This window comes from Cuculus canorus, chromosome 16 (genome assembly GCF_017976375.1).
Source record: "Cuculus canorus isolate bCucCan1 chromosome 16, bCucCan1.pri, whole genome shotgun sequence".
NCBI classification, from domain to species: Eukaryota; Metazoa; Chordata; class Aves; order Cuculiformes; family Cuculidae; genus Cuculus; species Cuculus canorus.
The window spans coordinates 8,738,742-8,766,212 of NC_071416.1; the positions used below are offsets into that span (position 1 = coordinate 8,738,742).

Consider the following 27,471-nt stretch of genomic DNA (forward strand, 5'->3'; position numbering starts at 1 on the left):
TTCTGTGGTGATGTACTAAAACCAAGGCAGCTGGCACCAGCCAGCCCTTCCACCTCTTCTCCCTGATCCATAGACTTCTGCTCCTTGTCCATCTCCTCCACGCACATCCCCTACTCTGTGCAAGTCTCCTGCTCCGTGCACCTCTGCTCCATGCACACCTCCTGGTGCTGGATGCCCCATCCGAGGGGAGCCGGCTGGTGGCCGAGGACGCAGAGGAGCGGTGGCAGGAAGCTGCGGGCTCCCCGCCAGGCGCTGCTGCAGGCTGGCTCTGGTGCGATGTGCACACACGCACCCACCCGTGGGGGCAGGCGCTCCCGCCACGCCGTGCACCACCGCAACCAAACACCCCCTTTCGCAGGCGCAGGCTGAGGGCGGAACACGCTTTTCAGGCAGAGGAACCCGCTGTTTCTGCTGCCACTGCTGTCCGTAACCTTGAAAGCTGCTGCAGTTGCCCTTTTCCAAATTAGATCTACTTTTTACTGTGAAATCAAAAAGGAGAAGTGAAATAAGACAGCGTGAAGCAGCAGCGTGTGAGCACCCAGGGGAGCCATCTCCGGGAGAGAATTGTTACCAGGGGAGAGCAGCCACTCCTGACATTCATTTGCATGGCTGAAGAAAAATCCCTGGGGGCAGTTTGGGGTCATTTTGTTCTCAGGGACCCCTTGAGGGCTCTCAGCACACTGTGGGTGCAGTGGGGGGTTCCCAGCGCAGGGGCCCATCACTGCCACTCCAGTGCCCAGCCCCAGCCTGGTTCCCTCTGCCCCACGGCAGCGAGGCACTGGGGTTTGGGGATGCTGCCGTGAAGCCCCTGGCAGTGCCAGATCCCGAGCGGAGCCACGGCTCATGTCTCAGCCAAGGTGGTGGCAGGACACGGGTTACCCGTCTCTTTGTCACAGAGAACGCGGAAAGCTCATAGCAGGATTATGAGCAGGAGTATGTAAAATATGTGGGTGAGACCGAAACCGGGGATAGACCTCGCAGACAGAGGGAAATTAAATTCGAGGGGATTTACGTCTTTTTGAGCACCGGGCTGTGTCAGGAGGAGGGAAATCCAGTTCGATACAAGCATATGCAAAGCAGCGAGCACCTTGGAGCACCTAGGAAAGGGCCCAAGCCTACGGCTTTACTGCCCAGGGGAGGGATTTGGTGGTTATTAAAGGAAAATCTTTTAAGCCTCCAGCCCGGGGTGTGCCGGCAGTGAAAGCACAAACAGGCGCCCGAGCACGGACACAAGGTAGGAGTGCGCCGGGCAGCAGCTCGCTCGGGGAGCACTGACTTGCTTGGGGGGCAGCACTGGGCGACGCTGGGGTCAGGGATTTACTGCTTGTCCATGGCGGTTTCCTGGTGCTGCCGGGTGCCACATCTCGTTGGGTGCTCGAGTGGGAAATGCAGGAGTGTGTGCCGAGTCGAGAGCTCACAGGGCGATGCTGTGCCCGCTGTGCGTTCCTCCTGCCCACAGCCAGGGCTGAGCAACGGTGGTTTCGTTGCTGTACAGAGCAGAGATGGTGGCTGGATGGGTGGTGGGGAGAGTCTTGATGTCCCAGCAAGGAGGGAACACTCCAGCTGGGATTTGGGCCGTGTCCCATCCAGGGTTTGGGCTGAGTCCCAGCGCTGGATCCCACACCCAGGCACGCAGGATGTCACTGTGCCAGGGTGAGGGTGCCGTGGGGTGGATGAGACCATGGCACCATGTCTGGGCAAACAGGCCCAGCTGCAGCCCCCGTCACGGCGAGAAGCTCCCGGTGCATGGGTGGTGGTGGAGTTTTAACCAGGGTTTTCTGCCACACGATGTGTGAGCCTGGTGCTGGAGCCTTGTGGGATGGCAAAGCCAAGCAACAGGGCTGAGGGGCTGTGCTGGGGAGGGAGGGCTGCGCAGACCCCCGCCCTGCGGAGAGGTGGGAAGCAGAAGCTAGGGAAGGGCCAAGAGCGCTCGAGGGCTTCTCCAGCATCTGCCCCCGTACTGGCCCTGGGAGGTGGGAAACGGCTCCTGGAGGTGCCGAGGTGAGAGAGTTGGCAGGGCTGGTGGTTTGTGCCACGCAGGGGAGCCAGCGTGGGAAGTATGGGCTGTGCCGAGAGCCAGCAGGGAGCATGAGCTTCCAAAGAAAAACATGGAACAACAGAGCACAATTAGTTCAGAAAGCGTGACTGACAGACAAGGCTGGCCCGGCAGCGAGGGGAGGGCAGCAATGGTTTAATTAACGCTGAGGAAGAGCATGGTCTCATCTAGTGCAGGGGGCTGGGTGAAGCAGGGGGGATGCGGGCGTCTCGTGTTGTCCCAGGGGGAGAGGAGAGGGCTGGCAGTGCTGGAGAGGGAGAGGACAAAGCTGAGTTTGTGCTGGAGCCTGGGCCAAGCAAGGAGAAAAGGGGAGAGACAGGGATAAATGCCTCGTGCCATGCCCTGGGATGCTCCAGCTCTGCGCGGAGAAGCACAGAGCTCCCCACACTGGCAGTGCCCCTCGCAGAGATGGGTGCACGAGGGCCATCGTGGCTCCTGGCAGCCGGCATTGCTCCAGCTTGTTCACTCCAGTGGCTGATGGGAAAGTGGCTCCAGCCAAGGCTGGTTTGTGGCTGTCTCTGCCTAAGATGCCCTCATGCTTGGATACCTCCTGGGCTGCTCCTGCTCTGTCCCCATCCCTGTCCCTATCTCCATCCCATGGTGGCCACAACCCTATCCCTGGGGAGATACGGGCACATCAGCATTAGCCAAACAGCCATGGGTCCAAGAGCACCCAAACCCACAGAGACATCACTGGGGAACCCACGATGCCATGGGGACCCTGTGATGCCATGAGGATGATGTGCCAGAACGTGGATGTGGAGCAGCACGAGGAGCTGGAGGAAGGTCTAGGGTGCTCAGAGGTGCCTGGAAAGGGCGAGAGGATCGTAGGGATAATTTGAATATTCCCAAGAAATGCCACCTGTGTCTCCCCGGTGCCCACTCCCTGCCCCAGGCTGTGCTTCTGCCAGCAGAGGGGACGGGAGGGAGACGCTCGGATGCTCCACAGCCGAACCAGCTCACATCAGTTCCGAACCCACCAGCTCGCCCTTTGCAGGTCCCTGTTCTTCAGGCTTTCCGTTGGAAGGCAAGGAGTGAGGCTGAAGTAAAAGGGTGACATCTTTACCCTGTTCCTGATTTCTTTCACATCGTACTTATTGACTCTTATTCCCCAGGTTCAGGGTTGTTGTGGATTTCTGTTAAAGAGGACAAACAGGTCTGGGATTTCGGGTTGTCATAGGAACTGTTTTGGTGCTGCAGCCTCACTGCCAGCCTCATCCTCCCCGCAGCCTCCGGAGGCAGCGAGGGCTCTCGCCAGCACAGCAGAGATTCTCCAGACCCCAAGCACAGCGCCCCTGAACCCCACGGTACAGGATACCCCCCATGGCATCGGGGCACCCTGCGGGACCCATGTGGGGTTCAGGGAGGAGGTGGCCCCCAGGCACTACCTGGCAGTGCCCACGCCACAGCCTGGCCCTGCGGCCCTGAGGAAGTGAACTGAGGGGTTTTGAGGGGCTTTGAACTGAGGTAGAGGTGATTGGAAGAGGTTTGTCTCTGGGGATTCTCTGATGTCTAATAGGAGGTTGTGCTCTTGCAGCTATTGTTACTAGGAGCCTCTCTGCCTGACCTGGAATCATTTTCTTTAAATCCCTGGAACTGAGGGGATGTGGGGTGGTTGGGGGCTGCCTTCTGGCCATTCTCCATCTCTTCTTTCGAAGGCAGAGAAAATGAAAATGTCAAACAGGTTTCAAAGGAATTCCTTTGCGCCCAACACTCCTTTGGCCCGCGCGGTCCTTCGCTGCAGGGTGTCGTGGAGGCCAAGGCTCTCTCTGGCAATCATTAAAGAAGGTTTTCCAGGACCGTGGGATGAACAGGAACACACAGTGCTTAAGAAAGGCTCACTTTGTGCTTTCAGTGTTTGATGGGACATTGCTCAGTGACAGCAGCGCTCCAGAGCTGGCATGGGGAGGGCAGGTTGCGCTGCGGTGCTCGGTCCTGCCAGCACCTGAGAGAGGGTCCAGGGGGACAGGAGGGGTGTCCCGCCTGCACCGAGGATATTCGGGGCTCTTCATGTCAGATCAGCTGTTGGTGACACATCAGAGCTGTCCCAGTCCCCTCAATGTCTATGCATGCTTCGTGCCCAGAGAGAGCTTAGCACGCTCCTGGCGATGCTCCAGGGCATTTGTCCAGGGAAAAAAAACTGGGGGCTGCTGGTTGGGATGGGGAAACCCTTTGGGGAGCCTCCCCTTCCCAAGGGTAGTGCAGGGCATTCCCAGGCAGCAAGGGCAGGACACTGCGGGGGGTCCCAGGGCTCCCTGCTCCTCCTGGCACAGAGCAACCTTAATGCTCGGCTGCGCTTGGCAGCGTCCCCGGTGCTGGCAGCGCTTCGAGTGTGGCACAAGTGTCCCTGTGAGGAGAAGTGCAGGGAAGAGAAAAATATTTAGAGAGGCAGGAGGAAGGGGAAAGCAGGCGCTGTGCGAGCGAGCCATGGAGTGGGATGAAAGCGCGCTCTCAGCGGGCTTTTGTTCACCCCAGACGTGCCCAATGGTGCTGCCAGCTCGGAGAGGCTGTGCTGGTGGCTCCCGATGCGGTGTGGCCAGGTCAGCCTGGTGTTTCTGCAGCCTGCTTGGCGCCTTGGCCCAGCGATGTGCCCATGAGCAGGATGTGGCCCCAGCAGAGCCTTCAGCGGGGACCTCCTTTGCGCCAACTGGGCTTCATCGTTCCGGCTGGGCTCCATTACTCCAGCCAAGCCCCTTCGCTCCAGCTGGGATCCATTGCCCCAGCCGTGGTCCATTGCCGGGCTCAGCCCCTCGTTGCCGGCCGCGGAGTAGGCATTAAGGCGGGATCAACAATGCACTCGCTATAATAATTGCTTCTGACCGATCCATTTCTCCTGCGAGGTTCAAGCTTAATTTTATAATGGTATTGGTAACCATGGGAACATGTGAAAATAACGTATCCCTGAGCCCGGCAAATTCCCTGTAAACAGCTCCCGCTTGAGGAGCCAACGGAGGCAGCCCCTGCCCGCAGTGCCGCCGTGCGCCCGGGTTGGTGCGAGGGTTAGGATTCACGCGATGACTAATTAGCGGCGTTAACTGCTTACGCCTTGGGATGATGATTTCGTTTGCTAATCCTTCGGGCTAGGCAGAGCTCGCAGCCACTAATTGGGTGAATGTCATTAACGCCGGCAGTCAGGAGCTGCTGTTAAGGGCCGCACCGAAGGCTGAAGCATCTCTCCCGCTTGTGGCCGCCGGCTCTCGGGGTTCCCTCCTGGCACCCAAGAGCCAGTGTGGAGCTGACAGCCATCAGGCCATGGCTCATCTCCTGCATTGCCACCAGGCCAGCAGCCCCATGCGCTGTCTGCCTACCGCCCCGTGCCAGGGCCGTGGCTGCTGCACGTGCGTGCACACACAGGCACGGGGGCACGTGCATGCGAACACTAATGCATGCACACACAGACCAGGTTTCCCACACGCAGACCAAGTTTCCCACACGCAGGACCCCCCCCCCCCAGCAGTCACCAGCCGGTGCCAACGTGTGTCTGCACTCAGACAGCTCTGGTCACAGCTGCTGGGAGATAATCCCATGCCATGGTTTCTAAACCTGTTAGCCCCCCCCCAATCAGCCCCTCCAGGTCCCGGATCCCCCTCTGCAGATCCGGGGGTCTCCTGGCTCCTGGCCACGCCGTGCCACCCACTGGCCAACCTCTAGGGTAGGCAGAGCTTTTCACAGTTCTCATTTGCAGCCCCGTATTGGGGCCAGGGCGAACCCTTGGGACCGATGCAGTCACCGGGAGCATGATGGATCTTACAGAGCCGGAATTAATCCTTGTGCTTTTTGTTGCCCTTCAGCTTTGGGAAAAAAAAAAAAAGACAAACCAACACAAAGGCTTTGCAGAAGCATTTTTCCTTGCACTCCAAGCAGCAGGACCAGCACGGCCCCTTGGAGCTGGGAGTGCCTGGTCTCAATGGGGCCAAAGCAAACAGCTCCACGCTCCAGCACGCAGTCCCTGCACTGTGAAGCTGCTGTGGGGACAGTGCAGGGACAGCCACCACAAGGACAGCCCAGTGTCAGGGCTGGGGACGGCGCTGGTGGTGCTGAGGGCTGATCAGGGCAGCAGAATCCCCCCACCCCCCCCATGGCTGGGTCTAGTCATTTTGGGGGCTGCGTCCCCACTGCATCCCAGCTGCCGTGCAATTGCAGTATCTGCTATGATGCATTAGATATGGCACTTCCATAAATAACTTTGGCCACACCGTTATCACTTGACACCCTCATTAATAGTGCTCAGTAAGGGGTGCTGCGGGGTTACACCGGGTCTCCCACACCCCATCACCCCACTCCACCTGGCACTGGGGCTTCTCCCCAGCTCTGGATGTGCAAAAATCCTGGCCAGCAAGGTCCGACAGCACCAATCCCCCCACCAAGCCTGGGCTTCAAAGCTCCACAGCCGTCCCGGTGCTCTGACGAGCAGAAAGCGACGGGCTGAGATAGCTTAACATGATAAATCCCCCCACGTTAGCATTTTTATTTTGATCTGCAGCTGCCGCAGGTCTTTATCAGGCAGCCCAGCCAGCAATGAGTTACAGCAGCCATGGCTGGGAGCGCGGGGAGCATTATCTGCTACTGCAGCATTGGATGCGCTTTCATGATAACAATTTGCAATCAACAAAGAACTTTGAGAGGATGCAGAAAAAAAAAAAAAAAAGAAAGAATAAAACTGAGATGATATCACTCTTCCCTCAACCAGGCTCCTCACCCCACCATGGTCCTAGCGGTACCGCCAAGGGGAGACCAAGGTCTTCTCTAGCATCACTCCATGCAGCTGTGGCTTGAAGGCAGTCGCTGTTCCCACCTGCATTCCCACAGCCTGCACGCCACCCACCCACAGCAGTGCCCCTGCAGTCTTTGTCCTCCAGGCTGTCCCAAACAGCTCCAGACCGGCTCTGGGCATGGACATGGCACTGGCAACCCTCAAGTTCAGAGCGGGGAGCAGCTGGAGGAGGACAGGCTGCATCCAATGCAGGAACCACTAGCAGCTCTGGCAGGGAGCTGGCCTGTCTGGGAGAGCCACAGCTGCAGGGGCTTGAGAAGGCAAAGGAAATTTGGCTGGCATCAGCACGACAAGGCCTCCCGTCAGTTCCCAGCACATAGATTTGGCTGAGGGGCTGCCTCTGCATGGTGGGGATCTGGGTACCAGCACTGCGCCACATCCCTGTGGGCCAGCACAGTGCGGAGCGTCCCCTTCCAGAGCGGGGGGCTTCGGCTCGGAGAGCTCCCAGAAGCCATCACCGACTAACAGCCAGCTTCGAAATGTCCCCTGCGTGTCTGGAGCTCCCTGGCTGCCCCTGCCTGCCCTCCCCTTCCCAGCACATCCCTCCCAGGGCTGAGCATTCCTGAATGCAAATAACCCCCTACTGTGTTTCCATGTCCAGCCCAGGTGGGGATGGGTCCTAGGTGGGCACCACTCAACTGCCACGGTGGTACCAGGTCTGCCCGCGGCTCTGGAGCCCACAAGAACCAGGGCAGCCCTGGCTGTGCCCCTCAGCCAGTGAGGATATCCCCCAGAGCCCCCAGGCTTTGCAGCTGGCACAAGGGCTGCAGGACTGAGGCCACCCTGTGCCCCACAGTGAGTGAGCTGGGTGGGAGCTGCCTCATTCCCAGGTCCCTGGACCCAGAAGGCTGCAGCACGGGACTGCTCAGGCTTTGCTTGGCCACTGCACCCACAGCCAGCTGGCAAATTCTCCTCCAGAGCAAGGGGCAGGATCCTGCCTGTGAACAAAGGTCATCGCAGCCCTCTGAGTGCTTACAGCAGCCGAGCAGGCAGCAAGCGCTGGCCTTGCCACATCCATCCTTCCGAGCCACTTCTGCAGCTGCATTTTCGCAGCCTGTCAGCAGTTTCACCCTAAATCGATCCCCATCCCTCTGCCCGTAGCCTCCAGGTCAGCCGAGGCCGCTTCCAGGCCAGGCACAGGATATAAACCACCTTTCCTGCTCTGACACAGCCAGGAGGAATTCCCTCAGTCAAAAGCGGGTTGCATTAAGGAAGCCTGACTGAGTTACCCAGTGTGCGGAACCCGCAGGGGGGGTGCAGCCCTGGAGCATTGCGTGACCCTTGGATGGGCAAGACATGGTGAGGATACGGCCCTCGCTGCTGCCCACACACTTCTCATTTTGCTCGGTGGATGGTGGCACTTGGTCTGATGCCATCCGGGCTCTGCTGATGCTGCCAAAGCCCAGGGCGATGGCGTGGGGTGAGCCGTGGTGAGGATACAGCCCTCGCTGCAACTCACACGGTTCTCATTTTGCTCAGTGGATGGCGGTGCTTGGTCTGATGCTGGACAGGCTCTGCTGCTGCTGCTGAAACCCGGGGCAATGGAGCCCGGGGGTGGGTGAGCCGTGGTGTGGATACGGCCCTCACTGCAGCTCACGTGCTTCTCTCTCCTCAGTGGGTGGTGGTGGTCGGTGTGATGCTGGCCGGGCTCTGCCACCACTGTGATGGTGAGCGAAGCTGTGAGGGCACTCAGAGCATCACTCCACCCTGCAGAGCAGCGCAGGGCGGGCAGTGTTGCCATCCCCTCCCTCATCCTCCCTGGAAGTGATTTTTGGGACTTAGAGTGGCTCAGATGATCCCAGCAAAGCACTCAAGTGCCACTCAAGTAAAGTGGGCTGCGATCAGGACCCCAGCTCCCAGAGGGGGCTGCGGGAACAGCGGGACGACTTGTGCGGAGGCTTCCTTGGTAAATCCCTCACACCAGGCAGTGCCTCCTCCCTTCTTGACCCCAGCACCATCTGCACCACCAGGGCCCAGGAACTCAGCCAAGGACCTGGGATGTCTCACCACAGCCCTAAAGCACACCAAAAATCTCAACTGAGGCAATTACAGACAGGTCCCCTGAGCCTCTGAAGAGGGCAGGGGCAAAGCCCATGCACAAGTTGCTCACACAGCAGCCTCCACAGCCCACCCCCACCTCTCTTCTGGCAACTGCAGCCTTGAAGAAGCACCTGCACCTCATTACCCCCCCTCAGGGCTTCTCGCACATAAGGGGGTGGCTGATTGCCCCTATTTCCAGCTGTAAGGTGTTTATGATGGTGGTGGGAGATGCAGAAGGAGCATTTGGTGAGCAGACAGGTACGATACACGCCCCTGCTTCTTAAATAGGTGTTTTCAGGGCTTGGGTGCTCCTATCATGAGTGTCTGCTGCCTTTGTCCCTTCCCTGGGCCTGGGTTTGCCTCGGTCGTTGCTGTGCACCACCCCTCGCAAACAGGCTGTGGGTCACTTCTTTCCATCCTCCTATTAACGTATTGCTTGTTAGAAGTTAACATCAGCTAAACTAATTTAAGCTCCTTCTGTACTGGATGTCTTGGATTAAATTGGCATGGTACCTAATGAAGCTGAAGCTCCATTTGTTGTGCTGGAAGCCCTAAATATCAGCAGTGTAATTGGTGCTACCAACTTTAGAAGGCATTTGTGTGGATCCCTCCCAGCTAAAAGCCCTGCAAGGGTGGTAACTCCAAAGCCTGATGGGTAGTGGGGAGTAGCGAGAGGGCTGTAGGATAAGTCCACCTAGCTTGAATGGGTTGTGAGACTTGGCTTTGGAGCTACAGGACAGATGGGATGAGCATACACAGCCCCGTGCATGTGTTGCTCTCTGGCTGTGGGGAGGCTGATCTGGCTTTTGTGCGCCAGAGCAGACCGTGTGCGGGCGCTGGGGCTGGGCTTGGCTTTCTGATGTGGTCGCACACCTCATCTTGTTGTGGTGAGCTATGAAAGCAGCATCTTTTGAGGGTGCTGGGCCTGGGCTGGGTTGTATTTTGGGGCTGAGTCTGGGCCGGAGTATGATTGGGTGGCTCTCGCCTTCCCTGGGGCAGTGAGTCCCTGCACCCCAAGTGCCTTGGCGTGGATGCACAATGCATTATTTGGGTTTATTGTGGAGGGCTCCCATGGGTGTTGACTAACCGCTGGTGCTTGGGCATGGTTCTGCAGCTGTGGCCCCAAAACAGTGCTGCTGGATACGGGTTTAAGGGTGTTTTCTAGGCTGATATCCAAAGTATTGGTGTTTTCTCTATGCTTATCTCTAAGCTTTCCCTGTTGGTTTGGGTTTGAGGCTGCGCTGAGCCCACAAGAGCTGCTGTGTCCTGGTGCAACATGGCCAGTGGGTCATGCTGTAGATGACCTTCCCGCTGTGCTGTACCATGCTGGTCTGGAGCTGGGGAGCAGAGATCCTGAGGGGAAATATCCCAGGTAGGGGAAGAACTGCAGTCACCTCCATCATTAGTGAAATGTGGCTCATTAACAGGCCCAGGATTGGCACCATGGGGCAGGAACTGAAACTTCTTCCCGTCTCCATCAGCTGTGGATCCCCTTCCAGCAAAGAGAGGCACCGCTGTCCCCGTGGGCCCTCGCTGCTGGGAGGGGATCAGACAGGCTGCTAATTAGGGGATGAAAGAGTAGTGTGTGCAAAACCAGTGCTACAAGACTTGCAGCTGGGATTGCCCTGGCGAGACTGTAATTGCTCCTCTTGGATGCTTCTGGACTCAGACAGGAGGGTCGTTTTTGGGCTTTTCTGGACTTGGACCTCTTTCTGAGCTTTCCTATGGGGGAAGGATCCCTTCCTCCTCCTTCTGAGGAGGAAGCCACTTGCTCAGACAGTCCTGCTGCCCACACAGAGCTGCCCAGCTGAAAAGGGGAAACGCAAAGGCATGTTGGGCTGCTGGTCCTCGCTGGGAGCAGCGACAGGTCTGGCCAGAGCCTTTGCCCTGCTTTGCCCAGCTTCCCCTTCAGCACCCAAACCCGCAGGGCTGGGTGAGCCTGGCCCAGACCGGCTGGGACACATGCCTTCCCCAAATGGGTGCTGGCAGCATGATGCAAGATCCTTACTGTGCCTCAAAGCCGTGAAAATCAACTCATTCTTGAAAAGCTCTCTTGAAATGCTGTCCCGGTCCCCCACGCCAGCTGCTATACAGCTCCCAGGGCTCCAAACTCATCTCTGCAGGAGCAGTGGTTTTGAGATGAAGGATGAAGATGCCGCAAGAGCGAGCGCAGCCCGGCTGCCCGCTGGCAGCACAAGGAGTCTGGCAGTGCTGCCCGCCCTGCCAAGCGGCGCAGCAGCCTCCTGCTCGCCGTGGGTGTTTGGTGCAGAAGGAAGCTCCTAATGATGTTGCTGTGCCTTCTGAAATCCTGCATCTCAATGCATCTCAGGCGTCCGAAGGAGACTCCTCTTCCCCCAGGTTCATCGCTTGTCTGCAGGGCAGGGGCTCCCGTCGCAGGGTGGGTCCCCCAAACCCTGCCATGATCGAGCGGCCCCTGCGATGCTGAGTGGAAGGGCCGTGGGCAGGAGGGAAGGCAGCTGAGCCTGCCCATATGCTTCCTAATGGGGAGCAATAGCAGCTCTTCCCAGGAAGCTCACGCTGCACCATCTGCTCTGCCGTGGTACCTTCTCTTGCAGAGCTTTTTTAAGCTCTAACTTTCATTCCCAAGCGCTCTGCGGCGGCTGCTTGCGTACGGGCTGTCTCCACTTTGTAATCGCCTCAAAACAGGTTGTCTCAACCTTCAACGCTGAGCGGGAGAACAGCCCAGACAGGCTGCAGCCAGCCAGGGCTTCAGGAACTGTGCTTCCATTTAAAAATAACCAGGAAAGTGGCTGTGAATGGCTGCAGCGTGTGATAGAATCATAGAACGGTTTGACTTGGAAGGGACCTCAAAGCCCGTCCAGTCCTACCCTCTGCCATGGGCAGGGACACCTCCCGCTGGATCAGGTTGCTCCAAGCCCCATTCAACCTGGCCTTGAACCCCTCCAGTGATGGGGCAGCCACCACTTCTGTTCTTCATCCATTATTTCTCTTCTTCCTGGCATTCCCAGCACCCTCCTTCTTGCTTGGCACCCACTCACCCTGCGGGTGCTACTCCCAGACTCTGGGTGGGATGCACTGCTCACGGCAGAATGGCTGCGAGGTTCCCACAACCCTCTGCTAATCCCCTTGTCCGATCCCTGAGCAAAGCAATTCTTTCTGTACCACGCTGCACATGCAAAAGGCCAAACTCAATGGCTCCCCTGGGTCCGGCTCCTTCCTCACACGCTCATCAGCTGTGCGAAGGGAAAATAAAAGCAGTGGCTGCACTGGGCTCCCCGGGACCAGCACTGGCCACCGAGTCTTCAACATAAGAAAGACCCAGATCTGTTAGAATGAGTCCAGGAGAGGCCGTGGAGATGATCTGAGAGCTGAAGGACCTCCTATATGAGAACCAGGGAGGGGGAGTTGGGGTTGTTCAGCATGGAGAAGAGAAGGCTTCAGGGAGAGCCTAGAACAGCTTCCAGGACTGAAAGGGGCTCCAGGAAAGCTGTGGAGGGGCTCTTGATCAGGGAGGGCAGGGATAGGATGAGGGGGAAGGTTTTGAGCTGAAAGAGGGGGAAATTGAGATGACATCTTGGGGGGAAATGTTTTGCTGTGAGGGTGGGGAGGCCCTGGCCCAGGTTGCCCAGAGCAGTGGTGGCTGCCCCATCCCTGGAGGTGTTCAAGGCCAGGTTGGATGGGGCTTGGGGCAGATTGATCCAGTGGGAGGTGTCCCTGCCCATGGCAGGGGGTGGAACTGGATGGGCTTTGAGTTTGCTTCCACCACAAACCGTTTTGTGATTATTTATTTTGCTGCAGGAGCAGCACTGGCTGAGGTGCTTGAGTGCAGCTCCAGCTGCTGGAGGGGAAGGGGGTGTCCCAGAGGGAGATGCAGTGCAGATGCCTGGGGAGGCCAGTCCCAGCTCCCAGCAGCAAAGTGAGCTACATAAAGCCTGGATGCAGCACATGGGTGTAGCTGGGGCCGAGGGGGAGGCTGGCGAGGATGGGAACGCGCGCAGGCTGACGCCGTGTGCAGATTGATGGTGCCAAGTCACTTCAGATAGCTCTGCTGTTTGTTTGTGCGAAGCTCTAAATAAAGCTGACAGCCCCAGCGGCTGCCGGGGAGGGAGGAGGGAGCTGAGAGCTGGACCCCTGGCACATCACGACACAGCACTGCACCCAACGCTGCCCTCGGGACTCTGTGCGGTCTGGGAGAGCAGTTGGGTGCGATCTGTGCTGCTGGGGGTACTGTGGGGTGGGTGGGGGATGCTGAGTGCTACCTGGGAGTGCTGGGCGCTCAGCCCCCATCTGCAGTGGGCTGTATCCTGACCTGGGAAGAAGGAGGGGAAAGCGGAGGGGTGCGTTCAGGACCTGCCAGCATCACATCTGGCTGCAGGTGACTGCCCAGGTAGGGCACGGGGGAACAAGCTGGTCCCTGTCCTGATCTTACCGAAGTGACCATGGGTGGTGGGAGAAGTTGCAGCAGATGCAGACAGCGGAGAATGTGTCCTTGTGCCTCCCCTGGGAGGGACTTTGTGTCAGGGAGAAGCTGAGCAGTGCAGGGACACATGTCCCATGGATATTCGCATCCAGATGCTTCCTCCTCTCCCATTGCAGCTGCCTTGTCCTTGAGCTGCTGCCTCTCCCTGTGCAGGCTCCTGTCCTCTCCCTTAGGACAGGCTCCTACTACTCCTGTTCTCCTCGATGTCAGGAGATGCCTTCAGGGTGTGACTCAAAGAGTGCCCCTGCAAGAACAGCAGAGTGCAGGTATCTCTTCTCTCTCTGCATTCCCCCTCCAGCAGCTGCCAGTTCTGCACCAGAGCCCTCTCCTTTCTCCGTCTGACCCTCGTTGGCTAACCTGGGATGTTGGCACCTCCAAAATGCTGCTTCTACCCTGCCATGGGCTCTCCTGGCTCGGCTGCTGGCCTTGCATGGTCCCTTCTTGAGTGGCACAAAATGTCCTGTGTGCCTAGGAGCACCCTTGAGCTCTGCCCCCACCTCCAGTGCTGTGGCGGTGGCTGTGCTGGCCATGGCACAGGAAGCCCGTGGCAAGCGAGGGGACCCCGGTGCAGTGCTGAGGCCACTCAACCATCCTTCCTCTGCCCCAGCTGCTTCCTGCATTCTGCCTGCTGGAGGGATACTGGGGTACTGGGCCTCAGCGGGAGGAATGCTGGGCAGCAGTCCTTTGGGGGGGCCAAAGATCTGGGGTAGGGGGATGCTGATGCTGGGCATCAGTCCTGGAGATGGATGCTGACCCCCAGTCCTGGGGTGGTGGTGGCTCCCAGGGCAGGGAGAGGGAATGCCGATGCTGGACGCTGGTCCTGGACTACGGGATGGGGATGACTGCACGGGAGCAGGCCAGGGAGGGAGGTGCTGGGGCCCAGATCCTGGTGGGAGTGGGATGGGATTTGTGGCCCCGGTCCCGGTGTGAGGTGTGGGGATGCTGGTCCCAGGGGAATGGATGCCAGGAACTGGGTCCTGGGTGGTGGGGGGGTGGGGGGGGAGAGGCGGGGGAGGGATGGTGGTGGTGTTGGTAGGGATAGATGCTGGTCCTGGGAGATGGGATTCTAGGTTCTGGGGGTGGGATGCCAGGCATTGGGTCCTTGGGGGGGGGAGGATGGATTCCAGTCCCAGGGGGGTGTGATGCCAGGACCGGGTCTGGGCTGGGGAGAGCGAACGGCTGCTGGTCCTGGGGGTGGAGGGATGCCGGTCCCGGGGGATGCGATGCGGTCACCGGGTCCTCGGGGTGGAGGGATGCCGGTCCCGGGGGATGCGATGCGGTCACCGGGTCCTGGGGGCGGAGGGATGCGGGTCCCCAGCCCCGTGTCTCCGCCAGCCCACCTTAAGGCAGCGGCGCACCGGGGTGACCTTCCAGCCCCGAGCCGGGCGCTGCAGCCCCCGCCGCCGGGAAAGCGGCTGCTCGGAGCCGAGGGGAGGGGCAGGGGGTGTCGGTGCTCGGGGCCGGCCCCATCCCGCCCCGGTGCCACGGCAACGGCGGGGGGCGGCGCGGCGGGGGCGGCTCCGGCGCTGGGGACCCGCGGCTCCGTGTGCGCTCCCCGCCCGCAGCGGGGCTCCCGCCTCCCTCCTTCCTCATTTTGGGGCTTAGAAGGGCGATTTCCTCCTTCTCCAGCTGCAATTCTGCTTTATTTTTATTTATTTATTTTTTTTTTTTTTTCGGTGTTAGAAAACCCTAAAAGCGCCGAACCCCCTCTAATCTCTGCTTCCCAGAGCCGAGGATGGAGCCACTTTCCCCCTGGCCACTGACCTGCCTGCTGCTGCTCGTCCTGCCAGGTAAGCCAGGCTGCGACCTGCTCCCTGCGCCCCTCCAGCTGTCCTGGTCCTTGGGGGGGGGGGGGGTTTGCTTTCGCCCTGGTCCCTTGGGGGGGAGTTTGCTTTCGCCCTGGTGGTTTAGGATGTTTTGGCTCTTTTTCCTCTCCTTTTCCCTCCCTCCTTTCCCTTCCCTCTGCTGCACACCTCCGGTACACGACATGATGCCATCTCGGCCCGCACGTTTGGTGTTTGACCTTTCTCCGCGATGACCTAGAGCGTGGCGATGGGAGCGAGGCGATTCTGCAGGGCCCTCCTGGCTCGGCTGCTCCTCTAGAAGCAAACTTGAAGGCAGACATTCCCCTTTCCAGCTAGACAAGGAAATTAATCAGGGACGTGAAGAGGCATGTTGTTTCCACCCATTTGCTAGCACCCCCTGCCAGCTACAGGAGAGGCAAATCTCTGCAAGCAGCCAAAATTCCCACTCTGAGACTGCCCAGAGATGGAAAGGATGGCAGAGCGGGCAAGGGGAGGCTCTAGGCTGCCTGGAACTTTTTTTTCTGGCTACCTTCTGCTTTACCTCAGCAATATGCCGTTCTTGCTGCTCTGCCCAACTGTTGAGCACCAAAGGAGTGGGATTTCACCATCCTCCCATGCGCCTTGCACCATCCAGCCCTGCTGTGAGCCCCGGCCCTGAGTCCCCCCAGGCTCCTTCTGCCAGTTCTCTGTGTGCCCCAGCCTTCCTCGGGGCTTGGGGCTCCACCGGTCCCCTGTAGAAGCTTGGAGATGCAGCATGAGAAGGGTCAATGAAAGTGTGTGCCGCTCCCTGGCTGTTTCCCTTCCCTTCCTAGTAGGGAGAAGTTTCTCACCCCACCAGGAACGAAGCCCTGTGGTGGCTGCTGCTTTCAAGGAGGTTTCCTTTCTAGGAGGTTTCCTTTAGGTCCTGTTTGCCTGAGGTGATCCAGCTAAGGGATCGCTGTCCTCCTCGCCCAGCGCTGTCTGTAACTCTGGAGAGGGCTGGAGCTTGGGCCAATAGCAATGGATGTTCAGGAGCACCTTGCTACCTATCCTAATTTCACCCTTTTCACTCAGATTCCACTACAAATAGCCCAGCCCAGGCTCCCCCATGGGTGAAACACCATCCCGCGTTGGGGAAAACGATGCTCTTCCAGGCCTATGGGAAATATTTACCATGGAAGCTTTACTTGGACAGCGAGTTGTGCACAAACTTGAGCGGAAAGCAAATGCTTTCAGCACAACACTCCTTGCTTTGAGTTGCCTGATCACAACTGAGAAGTGTTGGCCCCAAGCTGAAAACTCCCGGTTGCTGGAAGCCAAGAAGGCTTTGGCGGCGAGCGCAGCTTCTCAGTGAACTGCTGCAATTTCCTGCCACAAAAGAACGGCTCGAGCAAAGCTCCTGAGTTTAATTAAACGTGGCCTTGGAGTAGGAACCCCATTTTCCCAAGCCAGCCATTGAGAGAACCATCCTGGGACAGAAAGCCCTGGGTTGCAGAGTGCTTTACATCTCTGATTTCAAGTGCACGCACACAGATCTTCTCCCAAGTAACAAGTGATAGGATGAGAGGAAGTGGCTTCAAGTTCTACTGGAGGGGGATTAGACTGGATATTAAGAGATATTCCTTCATGGAAAGGGTTCTTGGGCTCAGGCAGAGGCTGTCCAGGACAGTGGTGGAGTCCCTGTCCCTGAAGGAGTTTAAAAGATGGGTGGATGAAGTGCTTGGGGATTTGGTTCAGTGGTGGACAGGTATGGCTGGACTTGATCTCAAAGCTCTTTTCCAACCAAATGATTCTGTGATCTTTTCCATTTGGTGAAGCACTCCTGGACCATGGCTCAAACTAAGCCTAAACTCCAGAAGAGCTGGCCAAGGCTGCTGACAGCACTTCTGCACGAGCAAAAGGGAAGGTCCTGCAGCAGATCTTCCTGGAGGGCAAAGAGATGCTGAGAAGCCAAATTGCAAAACCTGTGCTGTGCAGAACCCTTCTGTGCAGGCGCTTCTCAGTGGAGGCTTTCGGCTGTGCTTCCTGGAGCCTCTGCTAAAGAGGAAATCTCTTTGGTTGTGGGGCTTTGGCTTTCAAGCTGGATTTCTGCTAATGCTGTAGGAGGGAAGCTCGCAAATGGTGTCTGTGTGTGATCCGAGGCGTCTTCTAATGTCACGTATGTCCAGTATGGCCTTTAGCCATCCCCGAGCTGCTCTGGGATCTGCATAGCACTCCTGAGTCTCTCTTCTTGCCTTGCCCTGAACTGCAGATTCCAGGCCCTTTTTATAGGCGGCACCTGTTATTTTCCCCTGTGGGCAGCTTTGCTGCAGGTGAAATTCCAGGAGGATTATTCTTGGGCTTCTTTTGCCCATGGGCCCATTCCTCCAGCGAGTGACTGTGGGGCTGCGGATGCCGGGGACCAGCTGCACATCGCTTCTGGAGCACACCGCCCTCTCCTCGCCATCCTGGAGCTCCTTACCCGGCTCCTTCAGAAGGAAACCAATCTATTTTTACCAGCAAGCATCCAAGCAGCCTCTCCTGAATGAAACCCTGGCCCCTTGCAATCTGTTCGGTATCGAATGCTTCAAAAGGTGGAATACGGAAAGAAATGTGTCACCGGGATGGGAAACTTGCACCGCGGTGAGAAAGGGATTGTTTTGCTCTCAAATTAAACTGAAGAACAGGAGAGAGGCTCTGCCAGACCGGGTGCAGCAGGGCTGCTGTGCTTGTGCCTCCTCTCCAGGCTGGGAGCGCTCTGGGACTGCATTGTGAGGGTGCTCCCATCTACGTGGGAACTGTCAGGTGATGAGTTTCAGGGCTCTAAAACCCTTTGCTAATTCAGGAGTGTAGGATAGAGCAGATTAGAGAGCCAGAGCACCTAAACTCCCCTTGGTCTTGGTGGCAAAGGGATTCTGCTCCCTCTCCAGGTGGTTTGAAATCAGAGTTTGAGCAAATTGTGTAGTTGGCTGGTTTTGTGAATGTGCGGGTGGAAGCAAGTTTGCGTTGAACTGGTGCTCGTAGACAGAAGTTTGGTGTCTCCCATGTGTTTTCAGCGCAAAGAGCCCTGGCATGCCAGTCCTGGTGCTCCAGCCCATCAAGAGCGTACGGAGCTTGCACGCTGCTGGCAAATCCCTGCTGGGAGGGGGCTTGGCTGGGCTCCTGGCCCTGCTGCTCCTCAAGACAGGCACCCAGAAAGGGGAAGGAGGAGAGACATCATCTGCTGGGTGCGAGGAGAAGCTGCGTTTAGGGGGAAGGGAGGAAAGGAGCTTCAGTGGAAACTTTGCATTTTTTTAACTTGCATATTCTGGGGTTTTCTATCAACTTCCCCTTTGCATTTCCCATCACCAGGGGGTAGGGGCATCGCTCTACCTGCTGCTGTGGGAATTTGGTGGTGTTTCTGAGCACGCAGTGGGTCCGGTTGGTGCTGGTGAAGGGTTGGGTGCAAGGTGGGCGGCCAGAGGAGTCGAGTGGTCTGGCTGGGACTCCTTGGCTGGAGTGCTCCTTGGCTGGGAGGTGTGAGCGGGTCTCGTTAAGGCAGTGTGGTGCTAATGTGGCACAATCTTGGCTGGAGCTGGGGTATAAATAGATCTGCAAGCCCTGCGTGCAGGGATCTGAAGAGCACTGGCCAAACAGAGCTGTGTGTGAAAGCCTTTAAAGCAGCGCAGTGGCTCACAACAGAACATGTGGAAAAAATAAGCAAAAGGACATATTTTAGCCCTGTCTGAGAGGCCATGCAGTGTTTTCTGCAATGGATGGAGAGGCTGAAAGCTGCAGCGAAGCTTACTGGCAGACAGCACGGAGCCCTTTGTTCCCTGGCTGCTCTTGGGGCCGCTCTGGGAGCAAAGTCCCGTGCGGCAGGGGCCCTGCGGCAGCAGCTCGGGCTGGACAACGGTGCACACCCTGCCTGCACATCCCTTGGCACAGGGAGCGGGCAGGCGGCTCACACGCCGCTGCCTGGCGAGGAGGTGATGTGGGCTTGGCGGTGCACACAGATCATCTGCAGCCTGGCTGCAAACGTGGGCTCTCGGAGAGGCAGCCCCGCTGCCTGCGAAAGTAAATCCCTGTGAACCTGGGAAGGCAGGAGCCTTCTGCTGAGGTAGTGGTGAGCTACAGCTCCCACGGCGTATCAAGCACGGCTGCATCCAGCCATGCTCAGTTTAACTGCCTGCTGCTTTTATGGATGCTACTCTGACATCCCACAGCTGCAATGGAGGAGCGTGCCTTGGAGCTGAACGCTGCTTGTGCTGCTCACGCTGACTACACTGCAGCCCTGGGGTCAGCTCCAGGACCCCAAAGGAGGCACTTTCCTCATCTCTCTTCTCTCTGGTACGGTGTGTGCTTTGCAGGGAGATGGACAGATGGAGAGAGGGAGGATGAAGAGGAAGCGCTTGGCTGGTGCAGGCTCGGCGGTGCAGGGCAGCTTTCCCTGGCGTGGAGACCCTCGAAGGGACACAGGATGGCAGAGGGGAGCAGCAAGCGATGTTTCATCACTGGGCACAGAGTCCCTGTGGTGGGAAGGGATCCTGGCTCCTGGCCCCCCACTTCCCAGGGCAGCACGCAGCCTGCGCAGCCCTTGCTGTGTTGCAACGCCACCTCCTAATGAGCAGTGAGGCATCGCAGGCTTTGTTTGCTGATCGGGGTGCGGTGAGCAATTAGCAACGGAGTTGCCCTGGGTATGCGAAGGGGCTGAGGAGTCCGTGCTGGGGGTGCCGGGTCCCATGCCTGGGTCACATCCGCATGCGATGTGAGGCAGATGATGCTTCTGTGCTTTTAAACTTCCTCTGTGCATTTCTCAACCACTTCTTGCAAAAGGTCTGAAGGCAGCAGATGACACGGAAGCTCAGGAGATGCCACAGCAGTGGCACAGGCTGTGTGTGCTCTGTGTCACCACTGTGCATCTTCACATGGGGTGCATGAGCCCTCACCAAGGGCAGAGGCTCTGCTCCAGGGCTGTTCCCCACATTTGAGTGACACCCCAGCAACACAGGCTCACCGAGCAGAAGCCCAGGCTGCTGCTGCTCATGCGGGAAACTGAGGCTCACTCTGGATGATATCCTTGGATGTGGCACAAACCTGTGGACAGGTTTCTGTCCTTCTATGCTTGTTATCTGGGACAAACTTGTCTCTGTGTTGAGTGCTGCTGCCATGGATTTGAAGGGGAACACCGAAGCCTGAAGCTTTTGGCTGTGAGCATCAGGCTGTGCTGGGGATGAAGCACAGTAATGTTCTGGACAAAAAAAATCTTTAACTCGAGGCATTTGGAGAATCTCCACTCCTGGGAACTCTGGCCATGGAGATAAAGTAATTGTGCAGGCAGTGAGAACATCTGTGGGTGCATCAAATACTGCTGGAAGTCAGAAGGGATTTACAGCTGCCAAAAATCCTCTTCAGGCTCTATGGGAGCCAGCCAGGACCTGGAGGGGTCAGAGCATCTCCTCCTACAGTGGAGACTCCCAGGACCATCCAGCCAAGGGGTTTTGTCCCATCCTGGGCATGGTGGGGGCTACAGAGGTGCCAGGTCTTGTTGCTGCCCTGGGTTTTTCTGGTGTGAAAAGCGTGGGGTGCAGCTGCAGCCAGCAAGGCTGGTCCATGCACTCCCAGCGCTGCTGTAGCAGGACTTACCAACTCAAATACAATGGGCTTCGTGTGGCTGTGACACCGGTTCTCTGTGCCACTTGCCAGCTTTAGGTCCACAGTGCTCGGCAGGACCTGGCCCTGGTTGTCAGCAGGTGAATTTAAGCGGTTCTTTTGTGTTGCTTGAAAATGTTCCTTTAAGCAATGACCTGTATTGAGATCTCATTCAATTCAGTCACAAGAACTGTTTGGCATGGCAAGCGGTACCAAAATTAACCCCTGGAGGAGCCATGTGGATATGAGGTGGCTCTCTCTGCTGCTCCAGCCGCTTTGAAGGGAGCAGCAGCATCGCCAGGTCCCAGGGGGCTCCTGGTGCATCTCCCCTGCACGGCAGTGAGCTCGGACCCCCGGTCCCTGCCAGCTCTGGCTGCAGGTCCCTCCGAGATGGATTTTATTGCTGGCAGGGCGAGCAGAGCCCTGGAGACCTCTCTTTCTCCCTGCCTGACCATGCATGCAGGAAAGAGCATGGGCACCCAGGGGTGCCCAGGCAGTTGTCACTTAGCACAGCAGCTTGCAGGGGAGCAGGGAGCTCTTTACTGAGACTCTTCGAAGGGGACTGCTCTCCTCTGTCGGTGACAAGCAGGAATGGCGTCTGCCTGCTTTGGCCGATGGCTGCGCTGCACCGGCGCTTGGATTCGAGGCAGGAATGGGACAGATTTGGTGCAGAAAATGTGATAACAGATGTGCAAAGGCAGCTCGCTTTTGGAGCGCCTTGTATTCTGTGCCCTCGTTTCCTCCTGACTGACAAAGGTGAGCGGCTGTGGGAGGCAGCACAGCATGCCGGCAGGGATTTGCTCCTTGTTTTAGCTGTACAGTGTGATGTGTGGCTGTCTAGCAAAGCTCCGGCTGGCTCCGCTGCTGAGACCCGTAGGCTGAGGGCTGTGCCCGCTGCTGTGGCTCCCAGGCTCCTTGGCGCTGGCACAGCCCTATCGTCCATGGTCGCCACTACCCAGAGCAGGGTGCTCAGCCCATCCAGCAGCCAGAAAGGGCACTGAGAGCCAGGCCAGGTGTGCTGTGCAGGATGAGATTTGATGTGTGTTTTTCCCCAGGTGTGGATGCGCAGGCGGGTCAGGACTTCGAGCTGCAGCAGCCCCAGGACCCGGTGACGGTGCCAGCGGGGCAGACTATCACCCTGACCTGCACCATATCAGAAGATGGTCCTGCTGGCCCCGTGAAGTGGCTGAAGGGCAGGGACAGTGGGGTCGTTGTTTATGATCAGACAGGCTCCTCGCCCCGTGTGACGAGGGCAGTGAATGGGTCCAACACAGACTTCACCATCCACATCAGGGATGTTCAACCCGAGGATGCCGGCATCTATTACTGCGTGAAGTTCCGCAAGACGCTACGAGGTGAAGAGGAGTTTCGGCGTGGGAAGGGCACGGAGGTGTCTGTGCGCGGTAAGTGGAGCTCCCAGAGCAGCTCCCGGGGGAACCAGCCCTGCTGGGTGCAGCCCCAGTGACCCCATCCCACCCCGCCCAGTGGGCTCTGCTCAGGGACAGGGGGACAGGGCAGGGGCTCAGGTGCCAGGAGAGAGTCCCGCGGGGGTGGCAGAGCCCGGGCTGACCCCACACTTCTCCCCACAGCCAAACCCACGCCCCCAGTCGTGTCTGGGCCCGGGCACAGAGTGGCACCAGGGGAATCGGTGCCTTTCACCTGTGCGTCCGGAGGGTTCTTCCCTGAAGAAATCAATGTGAAATGGTTCAAGGACAAGGGCCCCATCTCTGCTCAGCAGCCCCAGATCACCCCAGCACGAACAAAATCCTCCTACAACATGTCCAGCACGGTGACACTGACGCTGCAGCGCGACGACGTGCGCTCCCAGCTCGCCTGTGAGGTGCAGCACCCCACGCTGACGGCCCCGCTGAGGGGGACGATCCAGCTCAGCGAAGCCCTGCGAGGTGAGCCCGGGGGGAAACTGTGCTCGGGGTGTCCAGGTCCCGGGGTGGGGACAAGGCACCCTGTGGGCAGCAGAGCCGGGGGATGCCGGGCACCAGGAGCTGCTTCTCTTCCCAGTTTCCCCCAGTGTCCGTGTGGCCATTGACTCACGGACTCCTGTTGAGGTGAATGAGACCATCAACTTCACCTGCGACGTGGAGGGGTTTTACCCTTCGGATGTGGATGTCACCTGGCTGGAGAACAGGATGGAAGTGAAGGTGGAAAACCTCACCAAGCCATTGAAGACGCCCCAGGGTTTGTTCAAGCTGAGGAGCCTGTTGGAAGTTCATGTGACGGAGGATAAGAACGGCTCTGCGTTCACCTGCCGGGTTGTGCACGATGCCCAGGCCCCCGTCAGCGAGACCGCTCTGCTGTGGATCACCACTCCAGCCAAGGGGGGACAGAGTGACCTGTTCCAGACACCTTATGGTGAGAGCTGCTGGGATGTGGTCCCTGCTGGGGAGGCTTTAGGATGTCATCCCCCCGATAAAGCTCAAAGTCCTACCAGAATCTGGTTTAAGGACACAAAATCCCCGTATTGCAGGCTGAGGGGGAGTGATGCTGGCAAGTACTGAGCTATTGGTCTTGGTGCATCAGGCATCGCCACTCCAACCCCCGCTATAAGGCTGCAGGGACTTGGTTGGCACCAGCATTTTCAGGCCTGTGGTGACCTTTTTCATTCATGTTTCAGACAATTTGCTCCCCATCTATATCGTGGTGGGAGTGGTCTGCACTGTGCTGGCACTGCTGGTGGCTGCGATTCTTTACCTCATCCGGGCAAAGCAGAGCAAGGGTAAGGAAACCCAAGTGCACAGCAGGGAATAACCTGATCCCGACTCTCTACTGTCTGTCTCTCTTACATCACTGCTTGGCTGTGTGGCTCTAGTCCAAAGGGGAGAATGGAGCAGAGCTGACCGGGTTGTTTGCAGGCTGTAGGGAAAGCTCTGCCTGGTTGTCACTGTGTGCCAATGCCTGCAAGGAGCAGAGTCAAATGTGCTGTTGTTCCTTGTACCTAAAGTGTCTGCCCTCTGCCAGGAACAGTCCTGCAGGAAACACCCAAGGGAATGGCAGGAAGATGTGCCGGGGAGGGTTAGCTTGGGCGTTAGGACAAGGCTCTTCTCCCAGAGGGTGGTGGAGCCTGGGAAGAGCTCCCAGGGAAGCAGTCACAGCACCAAACCTGACAATAGTCCAGGAGCATTTGGCCAATGCCCTGAGACCCATGGGGTGAATGTTGTGGTTGTCCTGTGCGGGGACAGGAGCTGAACTTCATGAGCCTTGTGGCTCTCTTCCAGCTTGGGACATTCTATGAAACAGAGTGAACCTCCAGAACACGGCAGGCATTTGCCTCTGGGAAGCTGTGTGTGGGCTCTTGCAGCAGTCTCTGCGTGCGGGCTGCATGCCTGGGGAAGCAGGGGTTTTATGTAGTTTCCTGAAATGTTTCATTCCTAAACTATTTCTCTTCTGGCAGGTAAAAGCTCGCCATCTGCTAGGTAAGTGCTGATCTCCTCTGGTCAGAGTAACCCATGCACCCTCTGAGCTGATTACCTCCAGCCTGCAAACAGGGGCCCTTGGGATCAGGGTGCAGCTGGATTGCCAAAAGTTTGTTGTGAAAGGGAAGACAATCCCAGGCTCTACTGATCCCCCAGTTGTGGTTCTGCCCCCGTGGTGGTCTTGTACCAAACAAGTGGGTGGGAATCAGCTCTGCAGCCTGCAGAGGCGTAGCTGGACCAGCAAATGTCTTTAAAGAAAGACATTGAGGGGCTGGAGTGTGTCCAGAGGAGGGCAACAGAGCTGGGGTGGTTGTGGTGAGGTGGGTGCTGCTCTCTTCTCCCAAGTGACAAGTGATGGGACGAGAGCAAATGGCCCTAAGTTGCACCAGGGGAGGATTATGCTGGATATTAGGAAATATTCCTTCATGGAAGAAGTTCTCGGGCACTGGCAGGATGGAGCCCCCATCCCTGGAGGAGTTTAAAAGCTGTGTGGATGTGGTGCCTGGGGAACACAGTTCAGTGATGGAGAGGGCAGTTGAGTTAACGGTTGAACTCACTGAGCTTAAAGGTCTTTTCCAACCTAAACAATTCTATGCATTTCTATACAAAGGCTCACTTGGTGAGGACTTGTCCTGCTTGAGGCTACTGCAAGGACCTTGTTTTGCCTCTGAACACACACATATCCCTCCCCCTGGCTGTTCCTTCACTGGGGAAGAGGCAAAGGGGCATTCGATCTGATTTGGTTTGTTCCCCCTTTCAGGTTACATGAACCGGAGAAGAGCAGCGAGGCCACTACCCAGGTGTGTTGCTCAGCCCCGGGATCTGATGAGGGAGAGAGTCAGGAGGCACCAGAGGCGGGACTGGAGAGTCCTGGTTCCTGCATGAAACACCTCGGTGTCTCCAGTGGAGGGTGGTGGTTCCTGCATGAAACACCTCGATGTCTCCAGTGGAGGGTGGTGGTTCCCCAGTGAAACGCCTCAGTGTCTCCACACTGTGACTGGAGTGGGAGAAGAAGTTGTCCTAGGGATGGGGAAGCCGCGTCCCAACATCTATTCTGCCTTTTGTCCTCTATCTTCCTCCTCCTCCTCTTCCCAGGGAAGCCTGGGGTGGGGCTGCTTGGGGAACCAGCTGTGCCATAGCCACGCTGGCTATTTGTGGAGTTATTTTTTGCATTTCATGACACAGTTACAAGCAAAGTCGTGATCAGCAGCAATCTGTCTGTCCCACCCAGCCTCTGCCAGCTCCTGTGTGGGCATTGCCGGGCAGGCTGGCCCCTACTGGGGTGGGGCAGCTGCTGTGGTGGCTCTGAAGCCTGTCAGAGGTGTGGTGGCTGGTGATTTGAAGACATAACATGGGGAAAAGTATTGCTGTGGGCTTGTCCCGGCTGGCTGCTGGCATCGTTCCCCCTATACAAGCAGTGGCTGAGCTGTCCCAGATTGAGCTGCAGCAGGATTGGCTTTGGGGTGGTGCATAGAGTGGGCACCGGGGGCTCCTTGCTTGTCCTCCAGAGGAGTTCTTGATGTCTCATGCAGGAATCTGACCCAAACAACCTGACCTACGCGGACCTGAACTTCGACAAAGAGAGGAAGACCATCCGGCGGATGGCAGAGATGAGCCAGCAGTCAGAGTACGCCTGCATCCAGGCCAGCCACCCGCCCGCCAACGATGACAACCTCACCTATGCCGACCTGGACATGGTGCACCTCAGCAAGGCGCCCAAGCGGCCGGCCCCGTGCCCTGAGGAGGCCACCTCTGAGTATGCCAGCGTTCAGATCCCGAGGAAATGAACAGGGCTGCAGCGGCTGCTGGGACCCCATGGGGAACCACCCTGCTCCTGCCTGGGAGGATTTTCTTGGAAGCTCTGAGAGCAATGGGAAGATGCGCTCCGGTACCCGCGATTCAGGGTGGAAATGGAGCCCACAATAATGTCAGGGTTGGCTCCCATCTGCAAAGACCTGATTTTTGGAAGCAGCTTGGTCTTGGGGCTGCCAGCTCCATCCCTTCGGGATCCTCCCCAGCCACTGCTCTGGCTCGGTGTGCAGGATTGCCCACAGATGAGTTCAGCCAGTGGAGCAGCATCTCATCCGGAAGCTCCGGCCAGGCTGAAGGAATGGAGACAGTGCCTCCATGCCAGCTCTCACGGGGATGCCACTGCCTGGCCAGGCTTGCATGGCATCCGCAACTGCCCCAACCCCGCAGGGACCCATGGATGCCCCTGCGCTGCCTTCTGGGGCTCCCCGGCTGCCGGCGCCTGGAAACCGAACTCTGGCTTTAAAGGAAGGACCGAAGTGTCTGCCTCTATCTTCCCAAGTGTCCCTTTGGCGGGACCTCGGTCTCGCACCAAGGCCAAGGAGGCTGGGAAGGCTGGCAACCCCAGCTGCAGGCTTTCCCCTGCCCTTTCCGCCCAGGGAGGCTCCAGGTACAGCTCCCCGGCACCGAGCATCTTCCTCCGCACAGCCTTGCCCTGTGCCGGGACCCACCAGCGTTGCCCCAGGCTTGTACAAAGCGTGCAGCTCCGTGCCGGTCACGCTGTAGGTGCCCCGGGAGCTCCCCGCAAGGTACCGTGGAACACATTGACTGTTTGACGTCTAACTGTTAATTTTTAGAGCTAAAACCCCAATGTTTTGTGTTGTGCGTGGGTGTGCTGCTGTGTACTTAACAGTAGAATAAGATGTGCACAATTAAGACCGAGGCCTCAATAAAGACCCTGAACCCCGTAGAGACTTACATGACCCTCCCTGGCTCTGCCGGGGGGGGGCCAGGCAGGCTCCCTCCAATCCCACCCATGGGGAACAAGTGTCTTCTATGTGCCCCCTCCCTGGGCCACTGCATGGGGCCAGCACCTCGCAGCAGTGGGGCACGCATGGGGCTGGCTCCTCTGGCTGCTGGAGGGGAGCCTGGGGGCTGGTGATGCTTTGAGAGCGCTGTGACTGCTTGTACAGCCTATTCTTTTGTTGTTTGGTTGGTTTTTTTGTTTTTGTTTTTTCATTTTGCTTGCAAGGTATTTTTATAATAAAAGTGAAAAGTCCTGTGCTGCTCCCACCCCTCAGCCTGGCCCTGTGCTCAGGGTGGTCACCTTGGCATTGGCGCTGGGGGTGCGTGGGGGGTCTGTGCGCTGCAGTGAGAAGGGGCTTCATTCTACACAACCCTTTCACTGTGGTGGAGAGGAAGCTGGGGAGGAGGAAGAGGATGGCGATGGAAGCAGGAGGCTGAGGCTGGAGTAGGGGCTGTGGTGCCCACCCTGAGGGTGAGGACAGACCAGGGTCTGAGTGGCTCTCCCTATCTTTGGGTGCTCCCTGTCCCTGGGTGCTGAG

General features: G+C 57.9%; 1 protein-coding gene across 2 annotated transcripts; it reads left to right on the plus strand.

Annotated features, from left to right (window-relative positions):
- Positions 1-1,097: 1,097 nt before the first annotated feature.
- LOC104060886 (tyrosine-protein phosphatase non-receptor type substrate 1) lies at positions 1,098-27,119 on the plus strand. Of its 2 annotated transcripts, XM_054081267.1 has the most exons (9): positions 1,098-1,234; positions 15,016-15,122; positions 21,782-22,129; positions 22,316-22,630; positions 22,746-23,096; positions 23,359-23,460; positions 24,136-24,157; positions 24,918-24,957; positions 25,690-27,119. In XM_054081267.1, the coding sequence occupies exons 2-9, from the start codon at positions 15,068-15,070 to the stop codon at positions 25,942-25,944; spliced, it is 1,488 nt and encodes a 495-aa protein (XP_053937242.1). In that variant the 5' UTR covers positions 1,098-1,234; positions 15,016-15,067; the 3' UTR covers positions 25,945-27,119. The 2 variants fall into 2 exon arrangements, with proteins under 2 accessions (XP_053937242.1, XP_053937241.1); XM_054081266.1 differs by lacking the exon at positions 1,098-1,234 and having other exon boundaries at positions 14,845-15,122.
- The last annotated feature ends 352 nt before the right edge of the window (positions 27,120-27,471 follow it).